At 37.1% G+C, this 19044-nt stretch overlaps 1 protein-coding gene across 1 annotated transcript in view; it reads left to right on the top strand.

Annotated features, from left to right (window-relative positions):
* Positions 1–3186: 3186 nt before the first annotated feature.
* Positions 3187–19044, top strand: part of begain (brain-enriched guanylate kinase-associated) — a 28717-nt gene continuing 12859 nt past the window's right edge. Inside the window, exons 1-4 of the mRNA XM_078278118.1 lie at positions 3187–3211; positions 3409–3481; positions 5189–5350; positions 6929–6995. Of these exons, the coding sequence (XP_078134244.1) occupies positions 3187–3211; positions 3409–3481; positions 5189–5350; positions 6929–6995 (327 nt within the window). The remainder of the gene's footprint in view (positions 3212–3408; positions 3482–5188; positions 5351–6928; positions 6996–19044) is intronic.

Here is a 19044-nt window from a genome sequence, read left to right as displayed (position 1 = left end):
GATTTTAGTGGTTGTTTACTGTTCAATCCTATCGTGTCTTGCCCCATCAGACTTCTTTGCAGCAGTGTCATCATGCTCCCAGAGCTCAGCAATTACATTGGTTAGTACAATGTCATCATAACCATTAGAGATGATGACCAAAACAACAAAATAACACCTACAGAGTTATCCTCTAAGCTGGAACATGAAGGTTTATTGTTTACAGTAGCTATGGTGAGTGTGTCTCTGTGAGCTGCTCACTTAATAGAAGATTACAGTAGGGATGGCACAGCGGCCATTAAAGTTTAATGTCCTCATTTGGTCACTGTGAAAAGTATATCTGGCAGGCAGTGGCTCTACCTCACTCACCTCCCGCAGATCATTACTAGTAATTCAACCTGCGGGCACAATAAGGGCTCTCAATTGTAGATCCGAGATGGATGCTGTCTGGTTGTGACCTTTAGTAGGTTTCACATTAAGGTTTTTGTTTTTTTTCTAAATAAAACTGCTGTTACTTGCTACTGGAGTCATGAAAAAGAGAAAGTATGCAGAGTGGGAGGTGGAAACTGTGTGTATACTGTACTGTTGTAAACTTCAAGTGGGTTATAGTCTGCAGCATTACAGTAACTATTTCTTGTACTCCCTGTAGTGTGTGTGTGTGTGTGTGTGTGTGTGTGTGTGTGTGTGTGTGTGTGTGTGTGTGTGTGTGTGTGTGTGTGTGTGTGTGTGTGTGTGTGTGTGTGTGTGTGTGTGTCTGATCATTATAACAAGTTGTTACACATGGGCAAAATGTTTCAGGCAAACCGGGTTTACTCGTGTTTCTATCTACACTGTAGACTCTTCTTAATACTTTAGAGAAGTAAGCGTGCTTGATTTGCATGTCTTTTGCTGTTTCTCTGGCAGTGTAGAAACAGCAGTAAGCCTAACACGAGGTTCACCGAGGACTTAGATTTGTTCCTTCATGTGGATGGTGTTTACTTCGCCAAACAACACCTGAGGCACCAAGATCTGCTGTTTATCCCCCTGGGGGTGTTAAGATACAGGGTACAGTACTTCTTATGCACTGCAGGAAGGTGTGTGCTTATGTTTGTGCATGTGAGGATGGGTTCTGTAGAACCACACTTACTTACCAATTCAGCAACTATTTCTGTCGTCTTTCTCTCTCTCCCCCCTCTGTGACTTGCAGATAAGAAAACGGCCACTGCAACCATATTAACAGTGTTTCCAAAACCTGTTATTGTTTTTTGAGTCAGTGTTGAAGGGAGATTAAAAATAATAAGTAGTGGTGCCATTAGAAATGGCGGCAGGCAACAAAACATTCATTCCAGTTTGTTGTTGAACTCCTCCCCTGCCACTCTGTGGGGACTGATAAATGTTATGTTATGTTATCTATTTATGCATTTATGCTTACTTGGCTCTGAGGGACAAGACATAGTGGGTTTTAAAGGGCAAATATATGGACTTATTGAAATGTTTGTGCCCCAGCCATATTATATATTTGTGGTGGGTAACTGACTGTTTGCTATAAGCCCCATACTCCTTAGTTACTGTTGCTATTCCTGTCAAGCTTTCCCTTCTTCTGCAGCACATAATGCAGTTTACAATCATGACGATGGCAGATTTACTACTCAAAATTCGTTGTAGATTTTTTTTAAACAACGGGTCTTTTTCAATTTTTTCAATTTTTATGGAAGTAGACAAAAGCAGGTTTTCTCATTTCGAAGTCTGAAAAGACGACTGCTAAATGCTAATGCTAACACTAAAATGTGTTTCAAAACAAAAACCCTGTGAAAAGGTCTGAAATATGTATAGGCCTATATGTATAAAAGTTAGCATTTAAACGAACAGTCGCTGCTAAACCACCCCCGTAGCTGCCAGTAGCTCCTCACTTAGTGCTGATTGGTTCGGTAAGCTGGTAGTTCAAACACAAAGGCATTACTTTAAGCCTGACAAGATGAATCTTTCGTTTGATATGTGATCCCACGATTTTTGCACGATCTCATGAGAATCCAGCTACCGTAAGCTAATTAGCTGGACGTGCTAACTTTTACAGCTCACATGGGAGCAGATACAGTAAGCACTTGCACACTAGCACTAGCACACTTCTTTTGCACTTGTGTTTTTGGTTTGGAAAGGCTAAAAAAGAAGAACAGTATTACTCTCACTACAGCCCAGTGCTGGCTGCTTCAACATGCAGAGAAATCCAAAGCTTGGCAGACAATTCTGAAGGGCTCTAGCAATTGTTTTGCTCTTAATAGATATTCCTTTTTCAGTTGCAGTTATTTGACATTTTAGGATTTGTAACATCACATTGATAACTAAGACCCATCAACTGCAGCTGCATAAAGAAAGATGTACAACTGGGAAGGCTTATTCTGGCATTTTATGCTTGCTAGTGGCAGGTTATTAAGTTCTTAAGGTGCAGGAGACCTGAGTTCAAGCCCTAGCACCACTGTAGAGCAATGATGAAGGATGGAAATGGAAACACACATGCATGTATCATAACACTGATTTATTGAGATAATAAATAACAATAAATAACCTCTGTGGTCAGCTGGTCAATAACTCACTATTCCAAAGGGTCCTGCAATTTGTGGTGGCGGCATTCAATTATTCCCAACAAGAGAGAAACATTAATCTTTTTATAGTACATTCTGTGTTGTAGTTTTCTTAAGTGTGAGGTTATATTTTGGAAATGTGCTTATATTTTGGATTACAGAATTGTACAAAAAAAGATTGCTGTGTATTGATCTTTCAATAGCAAGAGTAAAGTTCAACTGGAGGTGCATTAATTTAAAAGTATTGCATGCTATTTAAGTTTGTTTACTGAACTTATCTAATTGATCCCCCAGCTGTGCTTCGTCATACTAAACTGGCTCAATTTCTGAATGCACCCAAAATCTCAGTTTTTCTCTGGAGTCAACTGAACTAAATGTGCTGCTAATCTGTGGGACTTCAAAGCTGTTTTTCTCTGCTCTCTTGCCAGGGTCATCACAGATAGCCAACTCCTATCTGCCTCCCCAGGCAAGACTTAGAGCTTTGACTGTTGGTTTGTGGTTAGAGTTCAAACTTGGCTTCAACATTTAGCCGAACAGCAGCAGCGGCGGCAGCAGCAGAGGCAACAACTATACACACATGAGAGCTGAGGCATTGAGAAAAATATGAAAAAGATATATATTGGCAAAACTGCCCTCAAAACACAGAGAAATGGTTGCAAAAATCAGAAAAGAAGGTAAGATGAGTCAGTCTGTGGAGGGAGTGTTTTAAACTCTAAGCATCAGCCTCATAATTGGGGATCCATTTCATTCATTTTGACTAATGAAAATGGATTCTCATTGGGAGGTCATGACCATTACAAATCCATTAAAAACATAATGTGGTATATATTCATTCCCATTATTTATCTTCATATCTCTTGTCATGTTTCAGCTGATATCTACATCCAGGTTAATGCTGCACTGTACTTTACCAACAGTCTTATACATCTGGACCCACAACAAATGTAATACTGTAAACAAAATGACTGGGTGATCATACTTAATTAAACTGGCATTACGTAGTGATAAGAGCCCAGAGCAGTTTTCACATTACAATAGCTCTCTGGCTCTTTGCCATGTGATTTTACAACATCACTTGCAGCTGTTAGACAGCGGAGAGTTTGTAAAGATTTTGTTTTGTTGTAGCGTCAGGCAAGCGGAGGGGGCTGAACCTGTGAGCCTCAGCATGTAAGATACAAAAACTCTGCTATGACTCATCTGTCAAAGAATTATTTACTTATTTTTTTATTTTTAACCTTTATTTATTCAAGGAAGTTGGCCAGAGGAAGCCTCTCTTTTGCGGTAATGCCCTAATCTCCTTTGCACTCTTACACACATTCACACATGAAAGCTGCCCAGGACAACCACAGTCGGATCTGCAGCTTCACTAGAGCAGTTGGGGTTGAGGGCCTTGCTCAAGGGCCACCTCAATAGTGGTAGCTAATGAGGGAGGCAAGTGCTTCCTTTTCACTTTCCCCACCCAGATTTAGGCCACCCCTCACTACCTATACACTACACTCTCTTTTTCAAACTCTTTATCTATTCCTTTACACATTTGGTGCATATCTGTTCTGTTTTTGCACCCAGCCAGATGTTTATTAACTATTGTAATGCCATGGTCCACGTTACTGGGCTTATTTTTGCTTTTCTTCCTATATGCTGATTTCTTACTGCTTGGTGAAGGCTTAATTAGTGGACATCTTCAACCTAGTACCCAGACATTAAAGGCAATCCATCCCTCGTATTAACACAGTCTATAAGTCTTTCTGTGGACACCATTTTCTCCTCCTTTACTGCCAGCTTCATAATTGAGGCTCTGGGCCAAGATGGACTTGGAGGTGCACTCATTGCGCCTGCTGGTTGGCAGTTCTGAGCCATCGAACCTCTCTGTGAGCCAAGTATCCATCAGTCTGGAAAAATGTTAAATCCCCCGGAGCACACACAGCCACTGCTCCCCATCTCTAGCCTTTCATTATCCCCATCCACTCCCTCAGTCAGTTTCAGTTGGTGTGTTTTCATCCTCCACACTCAAACCTGAATCAGATGACCAAATATTGCTCACTGTCTGATATGTTGTTGCTGTTGATGGTGGTGGTGTTGAAAGGGTGGTATTGTGGCCTCTCACTCACACTCTCTCATGCTCTTTCTGTTCCTTTCACCCTCTTTTAAAGCTTATTTGCGCACACAAAGCTGTGGTCCATTCTATATTTTCTCCTTTTATGAATCACCCATAGTCTGTGTCTAAGGGCAAAAAATATGTTTTCTTATTCTTTCAGAGATTCAATAGGGGGGTTGTGTAATGGAATTCACCATTACACCGATGGGAGCTCTTTTCCCAGCTCTGGACCCTCCCTGTGAATGGGAAATGATTAGTATTCCTCCTCCATCCATCTCCTCCTCCCCATCGGCCTCACTGCCTTCCCCCTGCCTGGGACCTCTCTCACTCCAAGCTGAATTACACTCCAGTTACACTTCATCCCCTTCCCTCTTTCTCACATAAACACATACACTCATACATACACGTTTTACTCTGTTGCCTTTTCTCTCTGTCCCTGTTCTCTCTCCCTCTCTCTGCTTTGCTCGATGAACCTGACAAATTTTGACAGCAATGAAAGTGCATCAGCGTTGTGACTGTCTTCCTGTTCTCTAAACTCTTGCTGCTGCTCGTTCAGCTACTTCCACGACCACAAGGATGACCTTCGTAAGCGCCTGTCGTACACTACCCACAAACTAGAGATGGTGGAGACGGAGTTTGATTCCACTCGGCAGTACCTCGAGACAGAGCTGCGCCGGGCCCAGGAGGAACTGGAGAAATTTACAGAGAAACTACGCAGGTGTGTGTGCATGACTCTGTGGGCAGCTTGCCTTTTCATGTATGCACAAACTGTCCTTTCCCCACCAGGGAGAAACCCAGCGAAATTGCGCTGTGTAGATGAGGTAATTAGGTGTTTTCACATGCTGTAAAGGCGATGAAAGTGGTACTTAGCTCATTTGCAGCCCAGTATCCAAGTAATTAAGTCAGATTCAGCGCAGGAAGTAGTGTGTGCCCTGGAGGAGGAGACCAGAGTTTATGCCCTGTTACAGACCTGAAATGAACACTTTTCATTAACCTCAACCATGATCTGACCCTAACCATACCTTTACCATACTTAATTTGCCATAATCGCCATCTGTCTAACCTTAACAATATTGTAGTTGCCATGTGCAAATATTGTAAAAAGATAGAATTTGAAAAAAGTCACTGAACTTAGTGTAATTCAGGGTTTTGCAGAATCATCCAGTATTGATGGTCTTGTCAGCCAATAGGGTTGCAACCTAATTAGCTATTTCTGCCTCTTTAAAGTGCAATTCACCTTATTCCTGTGGTCCTCTTGATTGGATAATCTCGACATCTATGTACAGTATGCTGTTTAAATAAACTTTAAACCTCTTTGAAACTTGGAAAGCAGAAAGTATGGCTGCCTGGCAGACAAGGCATTTGTGTGTGCCCAGGGGACTTTCTCGCCCTGAGTCAGATCTTTTCCGGTCTATGCACAAATTCCATCTTTATTTGGTATTATTGGCACAACCCAATCCCAACCCCTCCTCCTAATTTAAACCATCTAAATGATTGGTAAGCTTGTGTGAAGACAGAGAGTGCTGCCTGACAGACTGAGGTCTTACGCTCCTCTTAAATGAGTAACAGCCCTCTGTGTCATAATGGCCGGTTTTGTTTGTTCTCCATCAATCAGTGAACCACTCTCTCCTTCATTTTCATTTACACTCCGTTAAATCTCTTTCTGGTCTTTGTTTTCTGATTTGTCTTTGCTTTTTGTCTCCACTGCCCACACTCGTCTGGTTAATGGAGCCATAAATGTTGGTTTATCAACACTCTCTTAGGCCCGAGAGCTAATGTGTAAATGTGATACTGAACTGAGAAGTGACAAAACACCAGGAACAAGTTAACAAATAGAGTCAAGGAGGTCCTGTTCCATTAAGCTCACTAAGAGAAATAAAAAGAGAAAAGAAAAAAACATTTCTTCAGATGTAGAGTCAGTGCTACGGGTCTGCTTGGTTTGTATGTTTATTGATTTCCCATAATAAAATATTTATATATTTTAAGTATTTGTCTTAGTATCTCCTGCTGTGACACTTAAACATATCATCACCCCTTTTTACTGGGATTTGGTTTAGCAGATTTTTATCTTGAGTGATCTCCAAATCTGAATCAGTACTTAAATGATCCTGCAAATCCCCTCTGAGATTCTCCATCAGTGCCCTGATGTAGTAATTTATTTATTTCTCTGTCCAAAATTATGTGGAGATTACTGGTGCTTATTGAGCTGTATGAACAGTAAAATACTCTCTCGTCATCATGTGCTGTGGTTTGTATTTTTTTAACAGGCCATAATGATTTTTCTCTGTTCTTTTAGGATTCAGAGTAGCTATGCAGCTCTTCAGAGGATCAACCAGGATTTGGAGGACAAGATGCACAGGACGGTAAGAGACTCCTGCTGAGGTGTTTGCACTTATAACCTCACATTGCTAGACTATCATACCAGTTTCCATTGAAAATCTGTAGCGTAACTCAACCAAAATCACATTGGTTTTGTAAAAATCAGGTGCATGAAAACATTTAAAAGGACATCAAACATCTTGACTGATCAAATACCAAAGTCTGGATATTACAAGATGTTTTATTTTTTAATTCAGCAACCTTTACCTAACATTATGTGCTTTCCGAACAACATTTTTGTGCATTTACACACTTTTGAACCCCCAAAGTACAACCCTCAACTCAAGATTAAGGTACAGGGTTAGAGAGTAATATTTCTTTTATTAACCAAAACCATTTGCTGACATTTAGACTTGTACTGTTTGAAAAACCTTTTAAAGTACCTTTTTCACAGTGGCCTTCATTTGGTGTCATCGAGGTTTATTGTATCTAATTGTGATTATTTTGAAGTGTTTGAATCATACATACTGTTCATTGTTTCTATTAGGAACTAATCATCAAAACCATGTCATCTTACAACCTTTATTATTTATTATATATTAATATTTATTATTATGTAACCTAAACATAATTTATTTTATTTTAGAAATTAATTTTCATTTATCTTATTACTAAAAATAAAAATACACTTGAACCAGCCAAACTACATAAAAATATTGCTTACATATTCATGCTTCAGTAAATACATCTAATTATAAAATCTATATAAAATTAAAACACCAATATGCAGGGAACATTCTGCATAATGAGTGCTTTTACTTTTAATACTTATGTACATTTTTCTGTTTGGCTTCTGTACATTTGAATGTCGGACATTTACTCCCAATATAGTATTTTCTGTTGAGGATTACTAAGTACTTCTTTCATCACTCAGAATCACAGATTCAAACTGGCATCTTTTCAAATTTTCCAACCTTTAGGCCACAACTTTATTTGTACAGGCTTCACCACCGTGTGACTACATTTTCACATTTCCCGACCGCTGTGTTAGTTTGTATTGATATCGGCAAGAAGTACAGAATCTTGATGGTCTCTGTAAGTACCACAGACTTCTCGATAAGACTTTCATAAATGATGTATGAAGGTGATGGGGATTTGTGAACTCAGCCACATCCTTGCACACATACACAAACAAACACACAGTGCTTAACAGCTTGCAACCCAGACTTTGACCTGGAATAATTTATTCGAGAACAAGTCCTGTAGTTACTAGGAAATCATAACTTACAATTTGCTTTTGTATGAAACTCTTCTTTTTCCCTTTTAGATTACGCAAATTGTTGAACGAAGACGTTCAGCAGATGTTTCTTTGGCTCTTTACTTTGTACTGTGAACAATTAATGATCGTTTTTAGGTAAATCCAAGAGAAATTATAGCTGCTCCGCAGCGATGGTCGGGGCCGAGCATTTTGAGCAGGAAAAGAAAAATGCACTGGCTGGAGAAGAATGAACAAAGATTCTGTCAGCAGCAGTGCCAAACAGAGACATTCTTGCTCCTTCGTTGAGAATGCCCAAGGAACAGGGATACTGTTTATGTGAGGGTTGGTGAGTGGTGCGCAGGGGATTTGAACTACAAACCTCAGTCTGAAAACCAGTATCAACCTTGTTGAGCTACAGCTCCTGTAAGAACCCTGTGTCTCCAATCCTCAAAGCACACAGTACACAGCGACATGTTAAGCTAGGACACAAACTAAAGAGCTGATCATTTCAGCCAGGTGTGTTGATGCTAATAAACATCTAAAATATGTAGGGAAGGTGTCTGCAGTGCAATGGCTGAGTAGGTATAAGATGGTCACCCTGTAACTACGGAGGATTGATCTCCCAACCTTTGGTTCTGATGGCAATTGCTGATCTCAGTTAACTATTGGCCAGGTGATTGCACTTTTAGCTTCACAACATTCAACAGAAAATGTACAGGACTGAATAGAAATTCAGGATATTGAAACACTGTCAAAAATTCATTCATCATTAAAACATTCTGAGAATGTGTGTACTTGGTTAAGACAACATAGAGATGTCTATAATTTATTTTCACAAAGATCAATAAAGGACAAACTGAGATACTCTATTTTGCATTGACTGCAATGGCGTAGATGAGGACACAATTCAAACATTTGTAAATTCACTTTTTGAGATATCATTTTGAAATTTTGCACACCAAATCTACTGTGATCTTCGCATGTTGTGATTTTTCGTTTGGAAGAAATTGCAGTATTTGCAGTATTTGCACTACTGTATGCAGTAAAACGTTTAAATGCACTGTGGGATCAAAATTCTGAATGGAAAATTTGTGGTCTGTCTGGAGATGAAGTTCCCCAAATTCAGTGTCAATTGAAACAAAAATGAGGGAGGAAATAGGTTTAAGAAGTTTTGCAGTTTTTGCAAAAAGTAGAGTGATAGACTTCAAAACTGTTGGCCGGTTTAGCTCAGTTGGTAGAGCAGGCGCACACATATAGAGGTTAACTCTTCAACGCAGAGGCTGCTGTAACTTCTTTCACTTTTTTCGACATACTATACTATGACTATTTAATCACTTTTTTTTCAACATACTATACTATGACTTTTTATCACTTTTTTTGCCGTACTATACTATGACTTTTTTCGACATGCTATACTAATGATGTTTTTCGATATACTATACTATGACTTTTTTCGACATAGTATGCTATGAAATTTTTAACACTTTTTCCGACATGACTTTTTTATCACTTTTTTCGACATACTATACTATGACTTTTTTATCACTTTTTCGACATACTGTACTATGACTTTTTTCGGCACGCTATACGATGACTTTTTTTGACTTTTTAACTACAGCTTTTTACCAAAAAGAGCTTTGGATCAGGTCGGATAGCTTAGGATGATAAGAGTATGATTAGAAGACAGAAGGTTGAGTGTTCAAACCTCACTTTTTTTTCAGTAAAATTTGAGGTCCAATCTACTAAGTGAAAAAGTCTAATATGACAAAAAAACATGTATATTCTTATCAGGTTAGATAGCTTAGGTTGGTAAGAGAAAGGTTAGGCAACAGAAGGTTGAATGTTCAAATTTCATATGTGTCTAAATACATTTTTTTTTCAGTAAGTTTTGAGATCCAATACACTCAGCAACAGAGACAAATATACCAAAAACATAAACTTTTTTGTAAGGTCAGATAGCTTGGAGTGATAAGACAGAAGGTTGAGTGTTTGAAACTTATGTCTTTCACTAAGTTTTGAGGTCCAATATACTAAGTGAAAGAGACAAATATATATAATATGACTTGTTTTATCACTTTTTGCAACATACTAAACTATGACTTTTTTGTACATACTATACTATGACTTTTTTAACACTTTTCCGACATATGACTTTTTTTATCACTTTTGTTGACACACTACACTATGACTTTTCATCGCTTTTTCGACATACTATACTCTGACTTTTGTATCACTTTTTTTGACATGCTATACTATTACTTTTAATCACTTTTTTCGCTGTACTATACCGTGACTTTTTTCGACATACTACATATGACTATTTAATAATTTTTTTCGACATGCTATACTGTGACTTTTTTATCACTTTTTTTGACATACTATAATATTCTGTGACTTTTTTTGACATGCTATACTATGACGTTTTTCAACATAGTATACTATGACTTTTTTAACACTTTTCCGACATATGACTTTTGTCACTTTTTTCGACATACTATACTATGACATTTTATCACTTTTTTCACCATACTATACTATGACTTTTTTTTCGACATACTATACTATGACTATTTAATCACTTTTTTCGCCATACTATACTATGACTTTTTTCGTCATGCTATACTATGACTTTTTCGACATACTATACTATGACTTTTTTTATCACTTTTTTTTTACATAATAATGTGTGACTTTTTTTGAAATACTATACTATGACTTTTTTTAAACATAGTATACTATGACTTTTTTAACACTTTTTCCGACACGTCTTTTTATCACTTTTTTCGACATACTATACTATGACACTTTTTTTGACATACTATACAGTGACTATTTAATCACTTTTTTCGACATGCTATACTATGACTTTTTTCAACATCCTACACTATGACTTTTTTTCACTTTTTTTGACATACTATACTGTGACATTTTTCGACACACTACAGTCAGGACCATAAATATTGGGACATCGACACAATTCTAATCTTTTTGGCTCTATACACCACCACAATGGAGTTGAAATGAAACGAACAAGATGTGCTTTAACTGCAGACTTTCAGCTTTAATTTGCGGGTATTCACATCCAAATCAGGTGAACGGTGTAGGAATTACAACAGTTTGTATATGTGCCTCCCACTTTTTAAGGGACCAAAAGTAATGGGACAATTGGCTACTCAGCTGTTCCATGGCCAGGTGTGTGTTATTCCCTCATTATCCCATTTACAAGGAGCAGATAAAAGGTCCAGAGTTCATTTCAAGTGTGCTATTTGCATTTGGAATCTGTTGCTGTCAACTCTCAATATGAGATCCAAAGAGCTGTCACTATCAGTGAAGCAAGCCATCATTAGGCTGAAAAATCTAAACAAAACCCATCAGAGAGATAGCAAAAACATTAGGTGTGGCCAAATCAACTGTTTGGAACATTCTTAAAAAGAAAGAACGCACCGGTGAGCTCAGCAACACCAAAAGACCCGGAAGACCACGGAAAACAACTGTGGTGGATGACCGAAGAATACTTTCCCTGGTGAAGAAAAACACCCTTCACAACAGTTGGCCAGATCAAGAACACTCTCCAGGAGGTAGGTGTATGTGTGTCAAAGTCAACAATCAAGAGAAGACTTCACCAGAGTGAATACAGAGGGTTCACTACAAGATGTAAACCATTGGTGAGCTCTCAAAAAACAGGAAGGCCAGATTAGAGTTTGCCAAACAACATCTAAAAAAGCCTTCACATTTCTGGAACAACATCCTATGGACAGATGAGACAAAGATCAACTTGTACCAGAGTGCTGGGAAGAGAAGAGTATGGAGAAGGAAAGGAGCTGCTCATGATCCAAAGCATACCACCTCATCAGTGAAGTATGGTGGTGGTAGTGTCATGGCGTGGGCATGTATGGCTGCCAATGGAACTGGTTCTCTTGTATTTATTGATGATGTGACTGCTGACAAAAGCAGCAGGATGAATTCTGAAGTGTTTCGGGCAATATTATCTGCTCATATTCAGCCAAATGCTTTAGAACTCATTGGACGGCGCTTCACAGTGCAGATGCACAATGACCCGAAGCATACTGCGAAAGCAACCAAAGAGTTTAAGGGAAAGAAGTGGAATGTTATGCAATGGCCAAGTCACTTGACCTGAATCCGATTGAGCATGCATTTCACTTGCTGAAGACAAAACTGAAGGGAAAATGCCCCAAGAACAAGCAGGAACTGAAGACAGTTGCAGTAGAGGCCTGGCAGAGCATCACCAGAGATGAAACCCAGCGTCTGGTGACGTCTATGCGTTCCAGACTTCAGGCTGGAATTGAATGCAAAGGATTTGCAACCAAGTATTAAAAAGTGAAAGTTTGATTTATGATTGTTAATCTGTCCCATTACTTTTGGTCCCTTAAAAAGTGGGAGGCACATATACAAACTGTTGTAATTCCTACACCGTTCACCTGATTTGGATGTAAATACCCTCAAATTAAAGCTGAAAGTCTGCAGTTAAAGCACATCTTGTTCGTTTCATTTCAACTCCATTGTGGTGGTGTGTAGAGCCAAAAAGATTAGAATTGTGTCGATGTCCCAATATTTATGGACCTGACTGTATATTATAACTTTTTTCGACATACTATACTTGGGCTTTTTCATCACTTTTTTCGACATTCTATACTATAACTTTGATCAACACACTATACAATGACTTTTTTTTATCACTTTTTGTGACCTACTATACTGTGCCATTTTTCGAGGTACTATACTGTGACTTTTTTTCACTTTTCTCGACGTACACACTTTTTTCGACATACTATGACTTTTTTCGACATAATATAATGACAATTTAATCACTTTTTTTCGACATACCACACCATGACTTTTTTCGACATGCTATACTATCGCTGTTTTCCACATACTATACTATGACTTTTCTAACACTTTTTCCGACATATGACTTTTTTCACTTTTTTCTACGTACTATCTTATGACTTTTTTTGACATGCTATATTATGACTTTTTTCGACATACTTTACTATGACTATTTAATCGCTATTGTCGACAACTATACTATGACTTTTTTAGCGAAAGATATGCTGAAAACTTGTTTGTCAGGTCAGTTTTCTTAGGGTGATAAGAATATGATTCAAAGACAGAAGGTTGAGTGTTCAATTCCAATATGTTTCAGTAAGTTTTGACATCCAATATACTAAGAAAGAGACAAATATGCCAAAAACAAAACTTTTTGTAAGGTCAGATAGCGTAGAGTGATTATCACTTTTTTTCGATATACTATACTGTGACTTTCTTTGACATGCTATACTATGATGTTTTTCGACATAGTATACTATGAATTTTTTAATACTTTTTCCAATACGACTTTTTTTTCACTCTTTTGACACACTATACTATCACTTTTTAATCACTTTTTTTTCAACATACTATACTGTGACTTTTTTTGACATGCTATACTACGACTTTTTTTCACTTTTTCAACATGCTATACTATGACTTTTTCGACATATTATACTATGACTTTTGATCACTTTTTTCGACATACTATATATGACTATTTAATCACTTTTTTCAACATACTATACTATGACTTTTTATCACTTTTTTTGCCGTACTATACTATGACTTTTTTTGCCGTACTATACTATGACTTTTCGACATGCTATACTAATGATGTTTTTCGATATACTATACTATGACTTTTTTCGACATAGTATGCTATGAATTTTTTAACACTTTTTCCGACATGACTTTTTTATCACATTTTTCGACATACTATACTATGACTTTTTAACACTTCTTCCGACATATGACTCTTTTATCATTTTCTTTCGACATACTATATTATGACTTTTTTTTCATTTTTTAGACATACTATTCTATCATTTTTTTATCACTTTTTTTTCGACATACTATACTAGGACTTTTTTTGACATACTATACTATGACTTTTTTCAACATACTATACTATGACTATTTTATCACTTCTTTTGCCGTACTATACTATGACTTTTTATCACTTCTTTTGCCGTACTATACTATGACTTTTTTCGACATACTATAAATTACTTTTTTATCACTTTTTTTCAACATACTATACTATGACTTTTATCACTTTTTTCGCTGTACTATATATGACTCTTAATCACTTTTTTCGACATTCTAAACTATGACTTTTCATCACTTTTTCGACATACTATACTGTGACTTTTTATCACTTTTTTTGACATACTATACTATGACTTTTTTTGTAATGCTATATATACTATGACTTTTTTATCACTTTTTTTTTACATAATATTGTGTGACCTTTTTGAAATACTATACTATGACTTTTTTTAAACATAGTATACTATGACTTTTTTAACGCTTTTTCCGACACATGACGTTTTATCACTTTTTTCGACATACTATACTATGATACTTTTTTGACATACTATACAGTGACTATTTAAGCACTTTTTTTGACATACTATACTATGACTTTTTTATAACTTTTTTCGACATACTATTCTATGACTTTTTTATCACTCTCTTTGATATACTATACTATCACCTTTTTGACATACTATATATACTATGACTTTTTTTGACATGCTATACTATGACTTTTTTTTATATACTATACTATGACTTTTTATCACTTTTGTTCAACATACACTATGACTTTTTCCGACATACTATGCTATGACTCTTTTCACCACACTTTATTTGGTGGCACGTGGCTCAGTGGTTAGCACTTCAACCATCACCAGCAAGTAGAAAACATCAATCGACATGGAGGACAGGAGGCTGCTTAAAATAAAGATACTTACCACGTGAGATCTCTGACAGAGATCAAAGACAAAACACATTGAGTCAAAAATCCCATTTTAATATGGCTGGATGAGAAAAAGACTCGCCATGTCTTACTACACTACAGCTGGTGCAAGTGACAAAAACAGTAAAACCCAAAATGCATTCAGTGATTAACTAAGTCATACAAGAATAAATCAAATCATGTCAAATCGAGTTCAAGGGGTAAATGCACTGATTCAACTTTGATACATCCAATAGAAAAACAATCTGTTCAAATCAAAATTATTTATTAGAGTTTTATGAGTAATGAGATGTAATGGGAGGAAAGGTTAGGTTTAAATCAACATAAAAACAACAAGATTTACCATTAACTAATGGACATTTAGGGCTGGAAAGGGTGTAGAGCAAACTTTATTTCTTTTATCTGAGCCTACAGAGATTCTACAATCGAGCAAAGTCATTTATGAAGATTAAAGACATTTGCCTATGGAACAACTTCAACCACAGCATTTACTCTTAGCAAAGCCCCACTGGTTGCTTCACATTGTTCCGTCTTTGATGAGCAATTAGTCTGTTCAAGAATCTTGTTTCATCGTGTGTTGAAAATAACACCTGTATTGTATGTGAAAACTCAGTACTTTATATTGAAATCTGATACTTGAAGTTCGATGAGATGAACCTGTCACATTAGAAAATCAACATCCCTTTTTTGAGTCTGGGAAAGTTGGTAAGTGATGATGATTGTTGCCATCTCCTGATGTCCAGTAGCAAGCTTTGTCTTCTTCCGTGAGATTTGTTTTGTCCTTCAGAGGAAGGACAGCACTCTGATCAGCGTGTGAAAGATAAGGATACTTGTCCGTATTACAATCAGCTGAGTCCTTGCGCTTAGGTGATCCTCTTGCTTCGTCATTCATGAGGATGAGAGCACCTCAGCCTGTGCCAAGAAGGAGGAAAATTGCTGCATGGGGACATTCCTCCATCCTTAATTGCTTTTTGACACCTTTGGTGCCTTTGTTTCCCCCATGTGGCTCTTCCAACTTTAAGGCTGTTCTCATGATTAGCAGCATTTATGGTACTCTCCATCAAAGAAAGAAGAAGACACAAACACAAAACAAACAAACTGAGTTTTTTATGTCAATTTTATGGAATGCTATATTGTGACATAAAAAATGTAAATTAAAAGTCATAGTATAGTATATCATAACATGTCATAGTATATAAAAAAAGTATAGTAATTTATGTCATAAAAGATAATAAAAAGCTATACAATAGTATATCATAAAAACTCCTTAAAAGACCTAGTACAGTATGTCATCATAATAATTGTCATAGTATAGTATGTCATAAAAAGTCATAAAAAGTCCCAGATATGCCATAAACATTTCATTACAAATCACAGTATAGTATGTCATACAAATGAGCTTTTACATGGGATACTATACTATGACATTACTTATGACGTTACCAACGGTTTCCCAAAGTGTTGATGCCTGAGTGTCAATTCAGGGTGTCAGCATAGGAAAAGTGAACAAGTGAGAATATAATACAAGAGTATTGTATTAAAGGTAAGCTATATAAAGTACAATTATTGAAAGGGACTGCAGATGATTATAATATAATGCACACATTTCATGTCATGTTCAGTGACTGCACAAAATGTTTCTGAGGACAGCCATTGGGCCGCAGGACACACTTTGAGAAACTATGGTGTAATGTAACCTACACCCACAATCTCAAATACAAAATCAATGATTGTTTGGAACCATGCTGAGAATACTTAGCCTTTGAAAAGGAATATAACTGGAAATGTGCCAGCCTGGAGTTTCAACCAAGAGAGACAAAATATTGATAAATACACAAGCTTCAGATCCTCAAATACAGTGATCATAATAAATGACATAATGAGAAACTATAGTCTTATACAACCAGATAATGTAAGAGTGATGCTGACATTTTCTCTCTCTGCTTTGTATCTGTTTGCTCTCTCTCTCTCTCTCTCTCTCTCTCTCTCTCTCTCTCTCTCTCTCTCTCTCTCTCTCTCTCTCTGGTCTAAGAAATGAGAAATCTACTATAATCGATTTGAACACACCTGTTTAGCAGCACTGTTTAGCAGCAGAAGCTCTCTCATCAAAGCAATTACATGATCAAAGATAGGCAGCACAACCAATGTCCAAAGTAATTGGTCTTACCTGCCATGCAACCCCTGTTAGAAAACTATTATAGCTAACTGCTGGTCACCTCAGAAGAAGCTGTCCAATCACATCAGGTTGAGAGGTTCCCTGTGTGTTTGCCTCTTGCAGCCTTCACTTTAGTATTTATCAGCCAGAAGCAGAACAAAAGATGAGCCGGTTCTACAAGGAGGTCTGTCCTTATGACTCACAGTATCTTGATTAAAGTGGATCGTAATCTCATCAGGCGTTTGATCTGTAGGGCTTATCGGCCCAGCACATACACTAATGGAAAAAGACTGCGAGAAGTTATTGGTGAACCAGCAGCAAATTGCTAAAAAATATTGATGGGGAGCTAAACAATAAAATAAAAAGGCATTTTTGCAATTTTGTAGTTTCATTGTGCATTCTACCAACGTCGACACTAAATGTGTTATAGAAATCATTTGACATCTAGTGTTTATTTATATATATATATATGCATATTTACTTTTATGGTAAGAGTAGCATATCTCATATTTTTATAAATGTATTTGTAAGTTTGGACTCCGCACCAGGAGATGTTAGTTTAGCTTAGCATAAAGGCTAAAAGCAGGGGGGAAACTGTATATGAACCTCGCTTTTTCAAAAGTGATTACCAGAAAGAAAATATGGTTTTATATTTGGGGCCAATATGTTATTTTTAGAATTACGTTTGCATGTATAGAAAATGCATGTACCAAACAACGCACATTTACTGTACTTCCACATTTCTTTTGTACACAAGTTCACAATCCAGGTAGATCAGGTGTGTGTCCTATTTATAATAGACTAATCTATAACTCAAGATGTTATTATTACAACATACTATTATGAGTAGTTTGTCATTTGGGTGAACTGACCCTTTAAAGAAAGCAGACACAATTTGCAGTCGATAATGGATGTCAACTCATGCACGGTGGTGGACCAGTGAGGCGTTAAAAAATTGTAATAAATCAACCGAGACATGAAATACAGTACTGTGTGTTCAGAAACAGCCATTCACAACAGCATCTGTCTTGCAGTATTTGCAGCCTATTGTTTGTAATACTCCAATGTAATGCATCTTGCTTTGTCATACCATGAATCCACTGACAGCCTAAAATGTCTTCCCATCATGGATCATTCCTCTCATACAGTACACATACATCATCATATTCCAGTCATGTTAAAATGATTTTGAAAACTTTTGGTGTAGCAAATCGGTCTTCATGGAAGGAGACACCATGGGATTTTTTCAACTCACTATGGCAGGGCTCATTGGGATTGCCATTTCTTTTGATGTCATGTCATGCAATGGCATTTCAAGGGGGGAATATGTCCCTTTGTAGAAGACAGGCAGGCGGTGACAAAGGCAGCTCCAATCAAATCAGACACATAATTAAAAGTTCTGAGAGGCCCAAAATGACAAGGTCAACTGAAAAATAGCGAAGAATAAAACTATTTCATAAAGAGCAAAGCAAGAGATTAACACCTAAAAGAACTGACAGATGCACGTTGTGATGACATTGCAATAACTGTCTCTAAGTTTTGATTTGCAGATAAACAGTGCCGCAGATGAAGCTGTAGGTAAAGATGACATAATAGCCTACCTAAAACAAAATCGCGTTGCTGAAATACAGTATAACTCTGGCAAAGTCAGCGACAGACTAGTAACAGCTTGGTGCCTGTGAGACTGTTAAGTAAAAATTCAAATTAATCTCTGAGCCTCTCCTGAGACAGTGCTTGTGCAAGCAGAAAGGACATATTTGCATACAATTGTTAGTTATAATATAGGCCTATATATATTTCTAAATAAAACCATAGCCATGCTTTCATTTGTGCACTTCTTGAGCTGCACCTGATATTCTTATTGCAGCA

This window comes from Sander vitreus, chromosome 20, assembly GCF_031162955.1.
Source record: "Sander vitreus isolate 19-12246 chromosome 20, sanVit1, whole genome shotgun sequence".
Lineage (NCBI taxonomy): Eukaryota > Metazoa > Chordata > Actinopteri > Perciformes > Percidae > Sander > Sander vitreus.
This window is presented reverse-complemented; position numbering and strand designations above follow the sequence as displayed.